The sequence below is a fragment of the Bufo gargarizans genome, chromosome 3, assembly GCF_014858855.1.
Source record: "Bufo gargarizans isolate SCDJY-AF-19 chromosome 3, ASM1485885v1, whole genome shotgun sequence".
NCBI lineage: Eukaryota > Metazoa > Chordata > Amphibia > Anura > Bufonidae > Bufo > Bufo gargarizans.
Window position 1 is genome coordinate 323,075,614 of NC_058082.1, and position 19,661 is coordinate 323,095,274.

At 42.8% G+C, this 19,661-nt stretch overlaps 1 protein-coding gene across 2 annotated transcripts in view; it reads left to right on the forward strand.

Moving 5' to 3' along the window:
• Positions 1-19,661, forward strand: part of LOC122933072 — a 145,063-nt gene that overhangs the window by 31,320 nt on the left and 94,082 nt on the right. For both annotated transcript variants that reach the window (XM_044287824.1, XM_044287825.1), the window contains exon 4: positions 7,439-7,562. In XM_044287824.1, coding sequence (XP_044143759.1) covers positions 7,439-7,562 — 124 coding nt within the window. The remainder of the gene's footprint in view (positions 1-7,438; positions 7,563-19,661) is intronic.

The window sequence follows — 19,661 nt, forward strand, 5'->3', positions numbered from 1 at the left end:
GGGAGTCCGACACCCGGGACCCCCTGCCGATCAGCTGTTTGAGAAGGCAGCGGCGCTCCAGCAGCGCCGCGGCCTTCTCACTGTTTACCGCAGGCCCAGTGATGTCACGAATAGTATCAATGGCCTGGGCGGGGCTAAGCTCCGTTCAAGTGAAAAGAGCTTAGCCGCGCCCAGGCAAGTTGATACAAGTCGTGACGTCACTGGGCCGGCGGTAAACAGTGAGAAGGCCGCGGCGCTGCCTTCTCAAACAGCTGATCGGCGGGGGGTCCCGGGTGTCGGACCCCCGCCGATCAGATGCTGATGATCTATCCAGAGGATAGATCATCAGTAAAAACAAACTGTAGAACCCCTTTAAGTTCCTTGCAGGCTCCCACAAAGTTTGTTCCTCAGTTAGAACGGAGCAGTTTTGCTGGGTCACGAATTGAGAAGAATCTCCTCAAGGCATTATTAAGGCTTGATGTTGACATGGCTTCAAGTAGCTCTATGTGTACAGCTCGGGTGGACAAACAAGTGAAAAGCACTGCCCATCGTTTGCTATCCGCACTGCCTCCTCTAGTGCGATGGGTTAAAACTGACCATGGACCAAACAAATCTAAGCCCACATTGGTGAAAGGTGGTTGAGCAATTACTCTTTCCTCTGGTAGCTCTGCCTTCTTTTGACTTTGTAATCTCCCTTGCAGCTTGCGACAGATGACACATTTTTGTATAACAGTCGATACCAAGTGTTTGCCACCAAGAATCCAGAAACCTGAACATCTAATTGCACTTTCTGTGATGTGTGCGCCCTTGGTGAACTACTTGTTCATGATAGTATCTAACAAGCAATGTGGTGATCGTGAAGTATAATGATAGGCTGTTTCTCTTCCTCTGAAAGTTCAGCAAGAGACAAACGTCCACCTACTCTCAACAACCCATTCTTATCTACAAAGGGACTAAGCTTCCTAACACGGCTTTGTTTTGGGAATATCTTTTCTTTTGTGATACAGTCAATTTCCTTCTGGAAGTGTTTGTTTTGAACAGAAGAAATTATAACAGACTTTGCCTGTGCAAGTTCTTCTAGATTGATCTGTTCATGGAAACTTTCCCACCTTCTGACCTGATCGCTATTGGTTTCTCTCTGGAAGGTTTTAGCGACATGGATGAGTCTGGCTAGGGTCTTAACTAATATCTTCCAGCAAGAAAATCTCTCAAAGCAATGTGAGTGAAGTGAGGCTTCAGAAGATTTGGTACTGAAGCTTGTAATTTCTGATCTAATTTCAGGGTCAGCTTCGGGCTCTATGAGTGGATAAACATTTGCAGTGTCTACATCCTCACAGTGTGGTTGGTACAGAAAGGATGGGCCTGATAACCATATAGAGTTCTGCAAGCATGCTGCTTGAGTAGGTCTAGTGGCATAATCTGCAGGGTTTTGCTCTGTAGATACATAGAACCACTGATCTGGGTGTGTAGATTGCCTGATTCTATTCACTCTGTTGGAGACATACAGACAGAATCTCCTAGTGGCGTTGCAAATGTACCCTAGAACAGTCTTGCTATCAGTGAATAATTTCACAGCATCAAAGTCAGTGTCTAGTTTATCTGTATTAGCGTAAACATTTCGAAAGCAAGTACAGCATTGCTCTAAACGAGGAATAGTGTGGGATGGTTTAGGGCTTAATTTGGACTTTCCCATGACAAATCCAACATGACACACATTTTCTGCATCAATTACTTTCAAGTAAGCTACTGGACCTATCGCTATGGTGGATGCGTCCGAGAAGATGCACAGTTCTTTCCTGCAAGCTGATGATATAGATATACGGGAACATAGCATCTGTCTATCTTTAGGTGCTCTAACGCTTTCAAGGATTCTATCCATTGAACCCACTCACATAGTCTCTCCTGTGGAAGCAATGCATCCCATTCACTTTTCCCAGATGATAGTTCCCGAACTAAGGCCTTACCTTTCATTGTCAGAGGTGATACAAACCCTAGGGGATCATAGAGGCTATTTACGGTGGATAGAATACCTCTACGTGTAAAAGGCTTTTCCTCGAAAAACGAAACTATCCATTTCTAGATGCCAACTTAGGCGTAGGCTTTTCTGCAGGGAAAGGGTGTCTGTACCTAGGCAAAGATTTTTAAGGTCCGTAGCTTTGTCTGCTACAGCAAAGGCTTCCATTACTTTTTGGGTGTTGGAAGCGATTTTTTGAAGACGCAGATTGTATTCCGCCAGCATTTACTTTGCTGAGGATGGAAATTGCATCTTCAGGTGTGCTAGCAGAAGCGAGTCCATCATCTACATAGAAATGTCTCAATACAAAGTGCTTAGCTTCTTGTCCATAGTACTCTGCATTTTTCTGGGCCGCCTTTTGCATCCAGTATATAGCGACAGCAGAAGGGGGCTGTTGCCAAATACGTGCATTTTCATTCTGTACTCGACAATTTCTTTGTCTATGTCATTGTCTTTGTACCAGAGAAAACGTAGAAAGTCTCTGTGGTCTTCTCTGACAAGGAAGCAATAAAATATTTGTTGCACATCTGCTGTGAAGGCAATGGGCTCTTTTCTGAAGCGCATAAGGACACCTAGCAAAGTATTGTTTAGGTCAGGGCCACAGCAGTACGTCATTTAAAGAAACTCCTTCATACTCTGCGCTGGAATCAAAAACGATTCTGATTTGGTTAGGTTTGTGTGGATGGTAAACACCAAACATTGGTAAATACCAGTGTTCGCTATCTGTCTCAAGTGGTCCTGCAACTTCAGCGTGATCATTGTCTAGCATCTTTTCAATTAATTCAGTGAAATCATTTTTTACTTCTGGCTTTCTCTGCAGTGTTTTGCTGAGTGAATGCAAATGTTTCATGGCTTGCTCCCTGTTACAAGGCAAAACACGTCTGGGTGTGCGAAAGGTGAGAGGGGCCACCCAACCGTGATTGTCATCTTGGTAGGCCTCTCTATCCATAATCTGCAGGAAGGTCTGATACTCTATAGAAAGGGACTGTTTATCATCATCTTTAGTTTTCTGGAACACTGTAATCCCTAGATTGTCTGTCTCAATGTTGGAATTGACTTATTCCTTGCAATATAGTGTAGAAGAGTCCCAGTGTTGTGTTGACCTGCCAAAACTTTCCTTGACAACAAAGCTGTTGTGACAGGGACTGAGAAGAGATGTGCGTCCATTTGTTAACACAGATGTCTTCAAAGTGTTAATGTTGTCAGACTGGTGCACTGTCCCCAGGCAAACTTCTTCCACAATGACCCACCCCAGGTCCGGTCTCTGTGCATAGGGAGCATTATAAGGTCCATTGATTTGCTGGTGCACCTTGTGTACCTCAAGGATGTCTCTTCCAAGAAGTAGAAGGATAGAAACATCTGGCTAAACAGCTGGGATAAGGTGAGCAATCGAGCAGAGGTGAGGGTGATGATGGGCTACTTCTGGAGAGGGAATCTCAGTTTTGTTGTCAGATATCATGCCACACTCTATTAGAGTAGGAAGTGGGAACTGCACTTTCTTATTGAAGGATTCAATGGTAAAGTCAGAAGCTCTTCTCCCTGTGGTTTCAATTGTCCCTGTACTTGTCCTTAGATCGTATGGAACTGCACTTGCCTTAAGGTTAAAGATATCAAAGAAGTCTGACTTTGCAAGGGATCTGTTGCTCTGTTCATCTAGCACTGCATACATTTTCACTGCCCTTTCTCTATTGCCAGTGGGATACACAGTCACTAAACAGATTGTAGAGCATGATCTTGCACTCTTGCCTTCTCCACATACTTCAGTGCAATTAGACATTACTGAGGAGAGTGGGGTCTCTTGTTGCTCCCTGCCCTGATCTTTCATGGGTTCTACAGTCTCTAGTGGTGGAGGAGCAGGGCCAGGGTGCAAAGCTGAAATATGTCTCTCACTGCCACATTCTGTACATTCTACAGGTATTTTACAGTCTTTGGCAATGGGATAAGTAGATCCGCAGCACTTGAAACAGATGCCGTTTTGTTTAAGGAAGGACTGTCACGGCTGTAAGTGAGCAACACACAGTGAATAGCAACTGACCGGACCCAAACTAGGGAGGATAAAGGGTGACCCCTGTTAGACCCTAAAAGCTCTCCCTAAGCTGCTATGCACATGTCCGGATCCATATGGTGGATTGAGACATGCCCGCGTACCTTAGGCTGATGACCCCTGAAACCCGTACAATAGTGGAAGGGGCACAGCCACCGGTGCCCTGCTCAGTATATGGACGGAACCGGGGTCACCTCGGATCCAGTCAGCAAAGAAACAGAAACACACAATGTCTGAACACTTAACTGAAGGAGTTGCGGCTGCAGTGAAAACAGATCCAAAGTCAGCAGACAATATCCGAAGTACTTGCTTCAGCAGAACACAGATCCAGTGAAAAGATATCACACAGGTGAAGATACTCAAACGAGAGATACAGCTCAAATGAAAAGTATAATCCGCACCTCTACAAAGGAGGAGGGGTGATTTAAAGGCAGCAAAATCAAACACAGGAGAGACAGCTGGGAGGAAGGAAACCGAAAGTAAAGACCTCATCACAGGGGCGGAGAAACAGGGCAGAGGGAACTCCTCCAAGCTCTAGTAGTGACATCATCACAGGGGTGGAGAAACAGAGCTGTGAGAACATCTCAAAGCTCTGGTAGTGACAAGGACATCCGCTCTGCAATGGGGTTGCTTCTAAAGCCTTTGCATTTCTTTAGTGGATGTGTTTTTTGTGTATTGGGCAATGTCTATCAGGGTTTTCTATGGTATGTACCTTGTAGGTGCTTTGACAGTTTGTGACTTCTGAAGGTACAGCTGTTTTGTGTGTGGATACAGAGGTCCTACCGTGAGGTCTGTGAGGCCTTTCAGGTCTGTGTGATTGATTGCCGCCGGTGGTGAAGGCGAAAATGGGATCACTTTGGATTTTTGCTTGCTGTCGGACAAACCTAGAAAACACAGAGAAAGGGGGAAAAGTGACTCCATAATCCTCTTTGAATTTACCTCCCATAGACATCCACTTGTCTTGCAGATTTGAAGGTAGTTTCTCTATTATGGGATTAGTGCCTCTAGCTGTATCTAGATATGAAAGTCCTGGCAAGTAGCCATCCTCTTTGGCATATTATATCTCTAGCAGAAGATCACTCAGTTCTTGTAGCCGTACGTTGTCTCTGTAGCCCACTTTAGGAAAGACTTCAAGCTTTTTCAACAGTGCTCTTTCAATTACCTCTGGGGATCCACACATTTCTTCTAGTCTTTCACATGTTAAGTCCTGCTGCAGGGTTGAACAGGCTTGCTCTTCTCATCCTTTTTGCATGCTCTGCTGACTCTGTAACAAGCCATTTTATCATTAAATCGAGCATCTCGGCTGGTGATAAGTTCAGTCCTTCAGTGGCATTCAGAAAGAAAGACTTCCATGCCCAATAGTTTTCAGGACGGTCATCAAATTGGAGAAAGCCTGAGCTAACCATTTCTTTACGGATGAGATATTTGGTGACATCCACTGCACATTGTTGTTCGCACATATAATCTTTAGGTTGAGGTGGTAGGAACACTAGTTTTTTTGTTCCTAGGGGGTTCTGGTGCTTTATTCTTGGTTTGATGACAGCCGCTGACCTCATGTGGTTGATTGGGCCAGCCCAGGGGGACTGACGATCTCGGCCTGAATTCTTTTGCGTTAGGTTTAAGAGACTGCTCCTTTGTATGCATATCAGTAAGGTTCTGGATGTACTCACTTGTACGATCTGCAGGGGATAGAGGTTTTTCTGGAACCGTTGGGTATTTTTATGATTTTTCACTTCCTGACCTGTTCCCATGTAGGCAGCGGCCTCTGCTTCAGCAACTACAGCTACAGTCTGTCGCTGCAGAATGAGCAATTTCAATTCTAATTCAATTTCTTCTTGGGCTATGACAGCTTCCCTAGCTGCTCTCTCTTGTGCTATGGCAGCTTCCTTAGCTGCTCTCTCTTGTTCTATGGCAGCTCCCTTAGCTGCTCTCTCTTGTGCTATGGCAGCTTCCTTAGCTGCTCTCTCTTGTTCTATGGCAGCTCCCTTAGCTGCTCTCTCTTGTTCTATGGCAGCTCCCTTAGCTGCTCTCTCTTGTGCTATGGCAGCTTCCTTAGCTGCTCTCTCTTGTGCTATGGCAGCTTCCCTAGCTGTTCTCTCTTGTGCTATGGCAGCTTCCTTAGCTGCTCTCTCTTGTTCTATGGCAGCTCCCTTAGCTGCTCTCTCTTGTGTTATGGCAGCTTCCTTTGCTCTCTCTTGTGCTAGGGCAGCTTTCTTTGCTGCTAACTCCTGCATCATCATGGCTTCTTTTTCTGCGTACTGTAGCTGGATATGGGCAGCTTCTGCCTTGGCAAGAGCTCTAACTATTGAGGAACTTGCTGAGGACATCTTACTAAGTCGTGAAAATCTGGACGCCTGTGCATCATCTTGCTGGGCACTGGAGAAGTTCTCCCTGCCTTGCTGTGTCGGCGGTAACGTGTCATCAGCCTGGTACTTTGTTCCTGCTCTTGGACTCATACTGCAGTAATGGCGTCTCCGTTTTTTCCAGACCGCCACGTGGGTGTCCTTTTACTGTTCTGCTTTGTGTTATTGAACTACTGTATAACACTAGTCAGACAGTCTAACAATAATTCAGAAGTCAAGAAACGGGAGACATCAGATCTGTATGTATTCTTTGTTCTGAATAATTTTGTAAAACTACAACATAAGCACAAACAAAACATATGTATCAGTACATTAAACATTATACAACAGCCTCAACCTATCAGTGAGAGTACTCACGGACAATTCCACCATAAGTCTAGGAATAGCTCAGAGCTCCACTGAATGCTGCTTGCCAGATCTAGAAGCAGTCACGAACTGGAGGATATAAAGTTCTGGGTTAAAGGTTACTGTCTCTCTCTGTAAAAATTACCACTTCCTGTCAAGTCCTGGCATAATAATAACTAACTCTGAACACTAGATGGCAGCAACGTCAAATTAACATTGCAGTATAATCTATAACAGTACATTGCATACATTTGCTATAACAATATGGGCATAACACAGAGGATTTAGATCTCTGAGGGACAGATTTAGCAATGTATTTATGACATTTGTCTAGTGTAAATACATGGAGAAATATGGTGTTCAGAATGAGCACCATATTTATAAAGCACCTGTCCAACGTTTTCCAACATAGAAACCAGGTAAAGCTGGTGAGGCTTTAATAAAAAATAAAAAAGTAAAATATCAGATAGGAATTGCCATGGTAACTAATGGCACCCTACACCATGACACCTGGTTTTGGTCCTGTGTGTCTCCACACTATGCATGATAGCAGTAGGTGCTCTTTAGCCCTCATAGATAGATAGATATAGTAATAAAAAAGTCTAATGTTCTAGCCCCCAGAGTGTTGCTGCCTGATACATATTGATATACAACTACTTCTCTATTTCACTTCTGTTCTGTATATTTCTTCAGCAGCAGCAATATGTTCACCTTGAAGAGACAACATCAGAAAACTTGTGCCCACAAAATGCTGATGCTACTGATGGCTTAGTTGAATCAAATGTTGATGTGAGAGATGGGATGCACAGACGACTTGGTAAGTGTAACACTGTTTCTAACATATCTCAGGTCTTGATCACACAGTTTGTGTGTGCATTTTCTTTCAGCTAAGTCAAAGATTAACTTTGGCCTGCACCCATATATACATTAAGAATAGGAATGCACCGGGTTCAGAGCTGAACCCGGACATCCCTCCATTTTCACCCCGGCAGACCCCCTGACATGAACATCGGAGCAGTTCATGCTCCGATGCTCTCCTTTGCCCAGCGCTAAATTGCGCAGGGCAAAGGCATTTTTTGGAGATCTGGTGACGTACAGGGGCTCTCCATGAGGCTGCCAGGAACCCTGGTGATGTCACCGGCACTGAAGGGCGAGATTTAGCTCTGCCCTAGCCAGTAAAACGGCTAGGGCAGGGCTAAAGCCAGCCCCTCAGAGCCGGTGATGTAACCGAACACACTGCCGGGTGGAAGTTTCCGCCCGGCAGTGTGTTATTGAAAACAAAAGAGCCAGTGCCCTGCGCGATTTAGCGCAGGGCAAGGGAGCGCATCGGAGCATGAGCCCCCGTCAGGGGCTGTCTGTATGAAAATAAGGGTATGTCCGGGTTCAGAACTCCTTTAAGATAGGTAAATTACAGTATCTAGGCCTAATGCAACAGAAACCCTGAAGTTTACATCTTATTTATAGAACTTGTATGCTATTTGCACCTAATAATGTCATCATATATTAATAATTCTTAAGGCTGTATTAGACTGGCAGATTGTCTGGCGGATGATCGCTAATGAGTGTTCGTAGTAACGCTTCTTAGTGATGATCTGGCAGTGTAATACTGCCGCTGATTACCCGATGCACAAGCAAACGCTCATTCATCGGACAATCCAAATCTTTCAACAGGTTTAAAAATCATTGTTAAAAAGAAAGGAAAAATAGAATTGTTGTATACAGAACAAGGACGAGTTGATACAGATGAGTTGATGAAATATTATTCCTGGTTCGTCACAGGTCCTGTTAATATACACATATAATATATATATATATATATATATATATATATACTGTATATAATTCCACATGTGTTAATTCATAGTTTTGATGCCTTCAGTGTGAATCTACAATTTTCATAGTCATGAAAATAAAGAAAACTTTTTGAATGAGACGGTGTGTCCAAACTTTTGGTCTGTACTGTATATATATATATATATATATATATATATATCACACAGGCATTTAATAAATGCACATCAGTTCCTTCCTTAGATTGAGTCCAGACGGATGTCTAGTACCCAATCTATAGATATCCAGAAAAATAAAAAACGGAGACAGCACGTCCAAAAAGGTGCAAAAAGTGGAATTTATTCCGGATGCAACGTTTCGGCTGCGTGTTAGCCTTTTTCATGCTTGAAAAAGGCTAACACGCAGCACGAAACGTTGCATCCGGAATAAATTCCACTTTTTGCACCTTTTTGGACGTGCTGTCTCCGTTTTTTATTTTTCTGGATATCTACAAGTTGTTCTACTAGGGGCTTTTTGCCACCCCTCCTGGAGACGAGCACCCGATACATCATTACCAAGGAGTGCTGTCCGCCCATATTTTTTCGCTAGTACCCAATCTAAAGATCCAATAAGCTTTGCGTACTAGGATCTTAGCCTTGATATTTCCTCCTCTATGTGGGACTGTTACTTTTTTGAAAGCGAAAGTACTAAAGCTTTTTAGATTGCGGTTGTGATCTCTGATAAAATGGTTAGCCGCGTTGGATATGCCTGTTGCAGATGGATTAGTAATATCATTCAAATGTTCCTGTAATCTTGTTTTAAATGTTCTGCTGGTGCTTCCTACATACAGTAGATTACAGCTGGTGCATTTGATAATGTAAATGACACCTGTCGTATTGCAATTAATATGGTGCTTGATTTGAAATGTTTCATTATTTTGTGCATTATGAAAGTGGTTGGTGACAGGGACATATTTACAGGTTTTACAGGGATAGGTGCCAAATTTTGTGAAACCCCAATGTTTTAGCCATATATCTGCTGTATTTGTTGTGGATCGTCTAAAGAGTGAAGGTGAGCGAGTGTTTGGTCTCCTAGAGACCACTCTTTATCCATTTTTTAGGACATCATGCAGAATATTATCTTCATATAGGATAGGTAAACATTTTTTTTAAATTACCTTTTCTATTTCCAAAAATTGGCGACTAAACGTTAGTACTAATGTTGGCGGTTCAGAGATCTTTTTCTCACCTTTGGAATGATTTTTGGAAAACAATAAATCCTCTCTATTTTTATTCCAAGCTATATCAAGCCCTCTGTTTATGATCCATTTCGGATACCCTCTATCTCAAAGTCTGGCCCGAATTGTTGCTGCTTCTTTTAAAAATGCTGCAGCCATACTGCAATTTCTGCGAGCCCGCAGGAATTCTCCCACTGGGATGGCTTTTAGGGTATGGGGTGGGTGGTGACTGGTGGCTTTCAAAAGTGTATTACCCGAAATTTCTTTCTGAAAAGTGGCGGTCTCTATTATCCGGTCTCTGGCACCAGTCAATGTTAGATCTAAAAAGTTAATGGTAGATGCATGATGCTGGTGTGTAAATTTCAAGTTATAGGTATTGCTGTTGACATACAAAAGGAAGTCTGGTAAGGCAGACACAGCGAAACCCCAAATTAGGAGCAAATCATCGATGTATCTGCCATACCAGATGACCATGTCAGCAAACTGATTATTTTTTGGAAAATATATATCTGTCTTCCCAGTAAGCCATGACCAGATTGGCTAGGGACAGTGAGAACTTAGCTCCCATTGATACACCGCTTATTTGGAAATAAAATGTATTATCAAAAGAAAAATAATTGTGTGTAAGGAGAAAAGTTGTCACCTCTAGGATAAAATCAATGTGAAATTATCAGAATGGCTTGTATACCTAAAAAGATGGTATTCCAGCACCAATCCGGCCACGGTATGAGGAATAGAGGGATAGAGAGATATTACATCCATAGTCAGCCATGTGTAGGAATCCTGCCACTGTTTATCCAACATACAGTCCTGATCAAAAGTTTAAGACCACTTAATAAAATGGCAAAAAATCATATTTTACATTGTTGGATCTTAACAAGGTTCCAAGTAGAGCTTCAACATGCAACAAGAAGAAATGAGAGTGAGACAAAACATTTTTTGAGCATTCAATTAATTGAAAATAACGATTAAACTGAAACAGGCTGTTTTTCAGCTGATCAAAATTTTATGACCACATGCCTTTAAAAGGCCAAATCTGTGCAAAGATGTGGATTCATTGTCATTTTCTGTCAGGTAGTCACACGTTGTGATGGCAAAGGCCAAACTCCCTTTTTGAACGTGGTCGGGATGTTGAACTGCATAAGCAGGGTCTCTCACAGCGCGCAATCGCTGCTGAGGTGGGACACAGTAAGACAGTCATTTGGAATTTCTTAAATGATCCTGAGGGTTATGGAACAAAAAAGTCAAGTGGAAGACCCAAAAAAATTTCATCAGCACTGAGCCGGAAGATCCAATTGGCTGTCCGTCAAGACACTGGACGATCCTCGACCCAAATTAAGGCCCTTACTGGTGCTGACTGCAGCCCCAAACCCTTAAGACGGCATCTGAGACTGAAGGGCTTCAGAAACAAAAAGCGTCTTCAAAGACCTCGTCTCCTTGAATGCCACAGAACTGCTCGTTTGGACTTTGTAAGAGAGCACCAAACATGGGACATTCAAAGGTGGAAGAAAGTTTTATTCTCTGATGAGAAAAAATTTAACCTTGATGGTCCTGATGGTTTCCAACGTTACTGGCATGACAAGCAGATCCCACCTGAGATGTTTTCTACGCGCCACAGTGGTCTGGGGTGCTTTTTCCTTTAGTGGAACAATGGAGCTTAAGGAAGTGCAGGGGGGGTCAAACGGCCGCTGGCTATGTCCAGATGTTGCAGAGAGCATTCCTCATGACTGAGGGCCCTCGTCTGTGTGGTAATGACTGGGTTTTTCAACAGGACAATGCAACAGTACACAATGCCCCCAGGACAAGGGACTTTTTCCAGGAGAATAACATCACTCTTTTGGCCCATCCTGCGTGTTCCCCTGATCTAAATCCAATTGAGAACCTTTGGGGATGGATGGCAAGGGAAGTTTACAAAAATGGACAACAGTTCCAGACAGTAGATGGCCTTCGTGTGGCCTTCTTCACCACTTGGAGAAATGTTCCCACTCACCTCATGGAAACGCTTGCATCAAGCATGCCGAAACAAATTTTTGAAGTGATAAACAATGACGGCGGAGGTACTCATTACTGAGTTCATGTTTGGAAGTTGGATTTCTGTTTTGGGGGGTTCCGTTTTTTGGGGAGGTGTGGTCCTAAACTTTTGATCAGCTGAAAAACAGCCTGTTTTAGTTTATTCGTTGTTTTCATTAAATTGAATGCTCCAAAAATGTTTTGTCTCACTCCCATTTCTTCTTGTTGCATGTTGAAGCTCTACTTGGAACCTTATTAAGATCCAGCCATGCTAAATATGAATTTTTGCCATTTTTCAAGTGGTCTTAAACTTTTGATCAGGACTGTATATCTGAGGACATCTCCCGTATCCTGGACATATCCTGGCATTCTCCTAACCATGGGTTGCAATAGTGTATCCAGCCACTCACCTAGTCTTTCGGTGAGTGACACTATGCCCGAAACCATGGGGCGCAATGGGGAAGAGGGGGGGGGGGGGGGGGTTGATGTTGTTATGTACTTTTGGTAGGGCATGCATTATGGGTGTGGCAAGTGCCTCCACATAAAGAAAGTTAAAACGTTTCTCACTGATAAAACCTCTTTCCTTTCCTTTGTTTATTAAACAGGTATATTCACTTTTATAATTTTCTAATGGATTTCAATCTAACCTTCTACAGGGAGTGCAGAATTATTAGGCAAGTTGTATTTTTGAGGATTAATTTTATTATTGAACAACCATGTTCTCAATGAACCCAAAAAGCTGAATATTTTTGGAAGTAGTTTTTAGTTTGTTTTTAGTTTTAGCTGCCTAATAATTTAGCTGCCTAAACTATTTTAGGGGGATATCTGTGTGTGCAGGTGACTATTACTGTGCATAATTATTAGGCAACTTAACAAAAAACAAATATATACCCATTTCAATTATTTATTTTTACCAGTGAAACCAATATAACATCTCAACATTCACAAATATACATTTCTGACATTCAAAAACAAAACAAAAACAAATCAGTGACCAATATAGCCACTTTTCTTTGCAAGGACACTCAAAAGCCTGCCATCCATGGATTCTGTCAGTGTTTTGATCTGTTCACCATCAACATTGCGTGCAGCAGCAACCACAGCCTCCCAGACACTGTTCAGAGAGGTGTACTGTTTTCCCTCCTTGTAAATCTCACATTTGATGATGGACCACAGGTTCTCAATGTGGTTCAGATCAGGTGAACAAGGAGGCCATGTGATTAGATTTTCTTCTTTTATACCCTTTCTTGCCAGCCACGCTGTGGAGTACTTGGACGCGTGTGATGGAGCATTGTCCTGCATGAAAATCATGTTTTTCTTGAAGGATGCAGACTTCTTCCTGTACCACTGCTTGAAGAAGGTGTCTTCCAGAAACTGGCAGTAGGACTGGGAGTTGAGCTTGACTCCATCCTCAACCCGAAAAGGCCACAAGCTCATCTTTGATGATACCAGCCCAAACCAGTACTTCACCTCCACCTTGCTGGCGTCTGAGTCGGACTGGAGCTCTCTGCCCTTTACCAATCCAGCCACGGGCCCATCCATCTGGCCCATCAAGACTCACTCTCATTTCATCAGTCCATAAAACCTTTGAAAAATCAGTATTGAGATATTTTTTGGCCCAGTCTTGACGTTTCAGCTTGTGTGTCTTGTTCAGTGGTGGTCGTCTTTCAGCCTTTCTTACCTTGGCCATGTCTCTGAGTATTGCACACCTTGTGCTTTTGAGCACTCCAGTGATGTTGCAGCTCTGAAATATGGCCAAACTGGTGGCAAGTGGCATCTTGGCAGCTGCACGCTTGACTTTTCTCAGTTCATGGGCAGTTATTTTGCGCCTTGGTTTTTCCACACGCTTCTTGCGACCCTGTTGACTATTTTGAATGAAACCCTTGATTGTTCGATGATCACGCTTCAGAAGCTTTGCAATTTTAAGAGTGCTGCATCCCTCTGCAAGATATCTCACTATTTTTTACTTTTCTGAGCCTGTCAAGTCTTTCTTTTGACCCATTTTGCCAAAGGAAAGGAAGTTGCCTAATAATTATGCATACCTGATATAGGGTGTTGATGTCATTAGACCACACCCCTTCTCATTACAGAGATGCACATCACCTAATATGCTTAATTGGTAGTAGGCTTTCGAGCCTATACAGCTTGGAGTAAGACAACATGCATAAAGAGGATGATGTGGTCAAAATACTCATTTGCCTAATAATTCTGCACTCCCTGTATATGTGGAGGCGTCTGAAAGTAAACCCATCATTTGTTGATAATACATGTCCTGAGTCCCAAACCATAATCACCACTGATCCCCCCCTTATCCGTCATTTTTATTACCAGATCATCTTTATTTTCTAGCTCCTTCAGAGCACTATATTGATCTCTAGTTAGGTTGTGAAATTTATTTTTACATTTATTGGCATGTATCTCAGTGAGTTCTCTCTCTATCACTTCCTGGAAATTATCCATACCAGAGTCTGCAATTTATGTGGGTAATATTTAGGGTTACCAGTTCTAAAATCCCTCTGACCCACCCTCTCCTCATACCTGTTATTATCTAACTGCAGATTCTAGAGGCAGACCATGGACACCTGCTCTTGAAATGACAAGCCTATGAATGGGTTAATAGCTGGCTCCAGGTCTATCTCCGAATCCTCAGAGCTCTGAGGCAGATCATAAAGCTGTCTTTTAAGAGCTAGATTACTGACAAATTTATTCACATCTAATATGGTGGAAAAAAGATTGAAATCAACAGCTGGTACAAAGTTCAGACCCAGGGACAAAACGTCTATTTGAGAATTCATAGATTTGATCATTGTCGTAGTCATATGTGTCACTTTGAAACTTATAGTGTTTTTTTTTCCCCATAATATTATCTTCTAAGATTTTAATGGCAGTTTCCGAATTCTTTATCAGTACGGCATAATCTGGTGACGACTCATATTTCTTGATAGAGCATTTACATGACTCGATTTGTTCTTGGATATTCATGAGTTTCTCACCTTCATACTTTATGATTAAAGCCATTATTTGTAATGAACATGCCGATAATATATCATTCCACTCTGACGCAAAAACATTCGAAAAAATGGTCGTTGGGATTTTTTTTTAAATGCACAATCCTCGTGGAATCATATTTTATAAAAGTTGTGTGATCCCACCAGGTTTTCGTTTGTTTTAATGTGATATTTGCAGTTATTGTATATATTCTTAGAAAAACCTTTTAGCAGGAAATCAATTTTTAATGTTACACATAGGGTTAATGGTGATTGCTCGAAACAGAGCTAATGCCCCCTCTTACTCTGTGGCTGAATCCCCTCCCCCATCATAGTTACAGGGGAGGGAGTGTGTATTTAAGCCCGAAGTCAGAAAGGGACATACAGTTATGACTAAGACCAGTGTTTGGTCGAAACGCGTCAACTTGGAGGAGCAAGTGTGCTGTGGGGTCCACTATTATCTTAAATTCAACCAATAAAGACAGAGTTTTGATATTCTTCTCTGAAGTGCTGGACTATCTTTTCTACTGCCCATAATGATGTCATCACATCATCCTACGTGGTGATGTCATATGGCGGCTGGCTCTCCGCAAGGTATGATTTTTTATTTTTACCACCATTCAGGGAAAATTGATTTGTTACCACGAAGCACAAGGAAATTCTGCTTCGTGGCCAATCAAATTTTCCCTGAAATTCGGATAAAAAATTGATCAATGCTAGTGGCTGTATGCTTAGGTCCTTATATTCCTTGGTCTTTAGTGCTATGAAATATTTTATGCCCTGTATATTATTTTTCTTGTGGATTCTAAAATAACTTAAAGGGAACCTCTAAGACCTATACTATCCGTGATTTTTTTAATTGCAAGCGCAAAGGCGTAGTATAGATCTGCCAATGCCTCTTCCCTAAGGATTATATCGGGAAGACGTTTAGGGGGTTCCTAAAGGGAACCTCTAATATTAATCATGGTATCTGAGCTGAGAGCAGGAGGAGCGGAGCAGATTAATATATAGTTTTGTGGGAAAAGATTTAGTATAACATAAATTATTCATTTAAATTCCTGCTCCTTCTAAACTTAAAAGTCAAGGAGGAGGTCATATCAGTGATTAACAGCTATCTCTATATACACAGTCATATAGGAAGGCTGTCAATCACTCATTCGAGTGCTGCCTTCTCTTCATTGTTTGTAATTACATCTCAGCTGTCCCATTCACATCAGTGGGATGGCTCCTATTCCTGTTCAAATGAATGGGAACTGATCTGCACTTACCTTGGCATGGGCCCTACATTTTGAAGAGAGCTGTTGATTTGTCTGCAGTATTTTAGTGTTTTTAAGGTGGCACTGAACATTTGGGCATTTGCTGGGTTGAGCAGGTGACATCCCTAATCATGCCATCTGTCTTTGAATGGTGCCACATATTGAAGTTCCTTGCACAGCGGGTGGTTGGGAAAACTTAGAAGAGGATGCATCACTAATGTAAACTGTAGAAAACTGAAGGATGTTTGTCTTAGAGGCGGATATCATTATCTGCTCTCTGATCTGCAGAATACCTCTAATAGCCAACATTAATTCTCCTAAACATTATTCAGCTCCAGCCGCTGTGCTGAGTTTGTGAACGTGTAAAAAAATAATAATAATGCTGGTAATGACTTTGTGCTGCATATATTGTACATTATTGTTTGTTTCATATTAATATTGATCTTTATTTAATGAGGCGCTAAACTTCTACTTTTCTCTCAATTTAATGTACTGCTGAATGCTACTTCCATCTGTAACCAGCCATTGCCAGCCTGGGAGAGGCTAACTGCAGTATATTTGTAAGATTAGTGAGGAAAAGTATTCAAAAAAATGTCTATTAGAGCTCATGCACATGGCAGTAGCCGTTTTTGCGGTCTGCAACTTGCAGATCTGCAAAAACATGGATACCAGCCATGTGCGTTCTGCTTTTTGTGGAACTGAACGTCCGGCCCATTATAGAACTGTACCATCCTTATCCGTAATATGGACAAGAATAGGACATGTTCTATTTTTTGTGCAGTTGCTGTGGAACGGCCCCACTGAAGGGAATGGGTACACATCTGACCCGCAAAAAATGTGGATTGGATGCAGACTTTAGCATATCTCCAGCTCCTAAAACTTCTAGAAACACTGAAATACATACAGTATCTCACAAAAGTGAGTACACCCCTCACATTTTTGTAAATATTTTATTATATTTTTTCATGGGACAACACTGAAGATATGACCGTTTGATACAATGTAAAGTAGTCAGTGTACAGCTCGTATAACAGTGTAAATGTGGTGTGCACTCAAAATAACTCAACACACAGCCAATAATGTCTAAACCGCTGACAACAAAAGTGAGTACACCCCTAAGGGAAAATGACCAAATTGTGCCCAGTTAGCCATTTTCCCTCCCCGGTGTCATGTGACTCATTAGTGTTACAAGGTCTCAGGTGTAAGTGGGCAGTAGGTGGGTTAAATTTGGTGTTATCGCTTTCACACACTCATACTGGTAGTTCAACATGGCTCCTCATGGCAAAGAACTCTCTGAGGATCTGAAAAAAAGAATTGCTGCTCTACATAAAGATGGCCTATGCTATAAGAAGATTGCCAACATCCTTAAACTGAGCTGCAGCACGGTGGCCAAGACCATACAGCGGTTTACCAAGACAGGTTCCACTCCGAACAGGCCTCGCCATGGTCGACCAAAGAACTTGAGTACAAGTGCTCAGTGTCATATCCAGAGGTTGTCTTTTCAAAACAGACGTATGAGTGCTGCCAGCATTGCTGCAGAGGTTAAAGGGGTCAGCCTGTCAGTGCTCAGACCATATGCCGCACAATACATCAAATTGGTCTGCATAGCTGTCATTCCAGAAGCAAGCCTCTTCTAAAGATGATGCAAAGGAAAGCCCGAAAAAAAGTTTGCTGAACACAAGCAGACTAAGGACATGGATTACTGGAACCATGTCCTGTGGTCTGATGAGACCAAGATAAACTTTTTTTGTTCAGATGGTGTCAAGCGTGAGTGGCGGCAACAAGGTGAGGAGTACAAAGACAATTGTGTCTTGACTACAGTCAGGCATGGTGGTGGGAGTGTCATGGTTTGGGGCTGCATGAGTGCTGCCAGCTTTGGGCAGCCACAGGTCATTGAGGGAACAATGAATGCCAACATGTAATGTGACATACTGAAGCAGAGCATGATTCCCTCCCTTTGTGAACTGGGCTGCAGGGCAGTATTCCAATGTGATAACGACCCCAAACACCCCTCCAAGATGACCACTGAGGGTAAAAGGTGCTGGACTGGCCAAGCATGTCTCCAGACCTAAACCCTATTGAGCATCTGTGGGGCATCCTCCCTCAAACGGAAGGTGGACGAGTGCAAGGTCTCTAACATCTCCAGCTCCGTGATGTCGCAACCTGTGCAACCTGCGCATTAGCAACCTGTGCACCTCTATTGAACTCCATGCCCGAGAGAGTTAAGGCAGTCCTGGAAAATAATGGTGGCCGCACCAAATATTGACACTTTGAACACAATTTGGCCATTTTCACTTAGGGGTGTTCTCACTTTTGTTGCCAGCGGTTTAAACATTATTGACTGTATGTTGAGTTATTTTGAGTGCACACCACATTTACACTGTTATATGAGCTGTTAAGGATGAGTGAATTTCATATTTTGAAGTTTGTGTGCGGGTTCGTATTGTGATATTTACTGAATTGCATTATGGATTCTGTTACCACGGACTATAATGCAATTCCATGATGGAATGCATAATAGAATGCCTTTAGAGGCATTCCGTTATTCATTCCGTCATAATAGAAGTCTATGGCCTGCTATCACGGTCCCTCAGGTGACTGATGTCAGGAAATCAAGGAGATTGGCTGAGCGTGGAGGAATCTAACAGCCTCCTTGATTTCTGTTGATTCAGTGTTGATAGGGTTGATGGCCACTTCCCTTTTCTCAGTTGTTGCTCAGTGGTCATCACTTCTACCCTTTATAGTCTGACCCCACCCTTCTGACTATGCGGTAGATAGCTTCATTTGGATTTGGCAGAGCTGGTGTGAGTTTGTCTCTGGTGTTCCTGCTCATCCGTCTCTACAGAAGTTAAGTGTTGCGTTTGTTTGTGTTTATTATATTCCCTGTTGTTTGTATCTGGGCCTGAGACAGAAACTTCCATTCGTCTATCTGGGGAGGAATGAGTTGTCTCTGGTCCTAACCTTTTTTCCAGGGCCTTATAGGGATATAAAGGCCTAGGTATCCTGCATATGAATATTGCTACTTTCAGGGTCTATTCATATTGATAGATCCATATTGATAGATAGTTAGTTAGGGCCCGGATTAGGGTTGGTTAGGAGGTAACCTGTTTCTTCCCTAGTTTCCAGGCCCATTTACTGTTCCCCTTCCTTCCTGTGTTCAGTGTGGAGCTTTCCCCTTACACTGATCGTGACATTATCTACCGCCATAAAAACCGCCATTTCGTTCAGGTCAGTGCAGCTATGGATCCTATGTCTGTACTGGTCGAACAGCTGCAGGGACTATCTTTGGAGGTAGCTGACCTCCACACAACAGTCTTACGGATTCATAGACCACAGACGGCTGGTTCCGATGGTGGGTACCAGGCCTACCCTGAACCTAAGGTTGCCCTCCCGGACAGATTTTCTGGGGGTAGTGACAATTTCATTCGGTTCAGGGAATTGTGTAAATAAGTTTAATAACTTTAAGCTGCGTCCATACTCTTCTGGGGATGAGTGTCAACGTGTGGGTATGATCATTTCTTTACTTAAGGGCTCGTTCACTCAAACGTGTGAAGCCCGTGCCCATGCTGTGGACCGCAAATTGTGGTCCGCAATGCACGGGCACCTTCTGTGGGGCAGGCGCATGGGGATTGCAGACCCATTCAAGTGGAAATGAA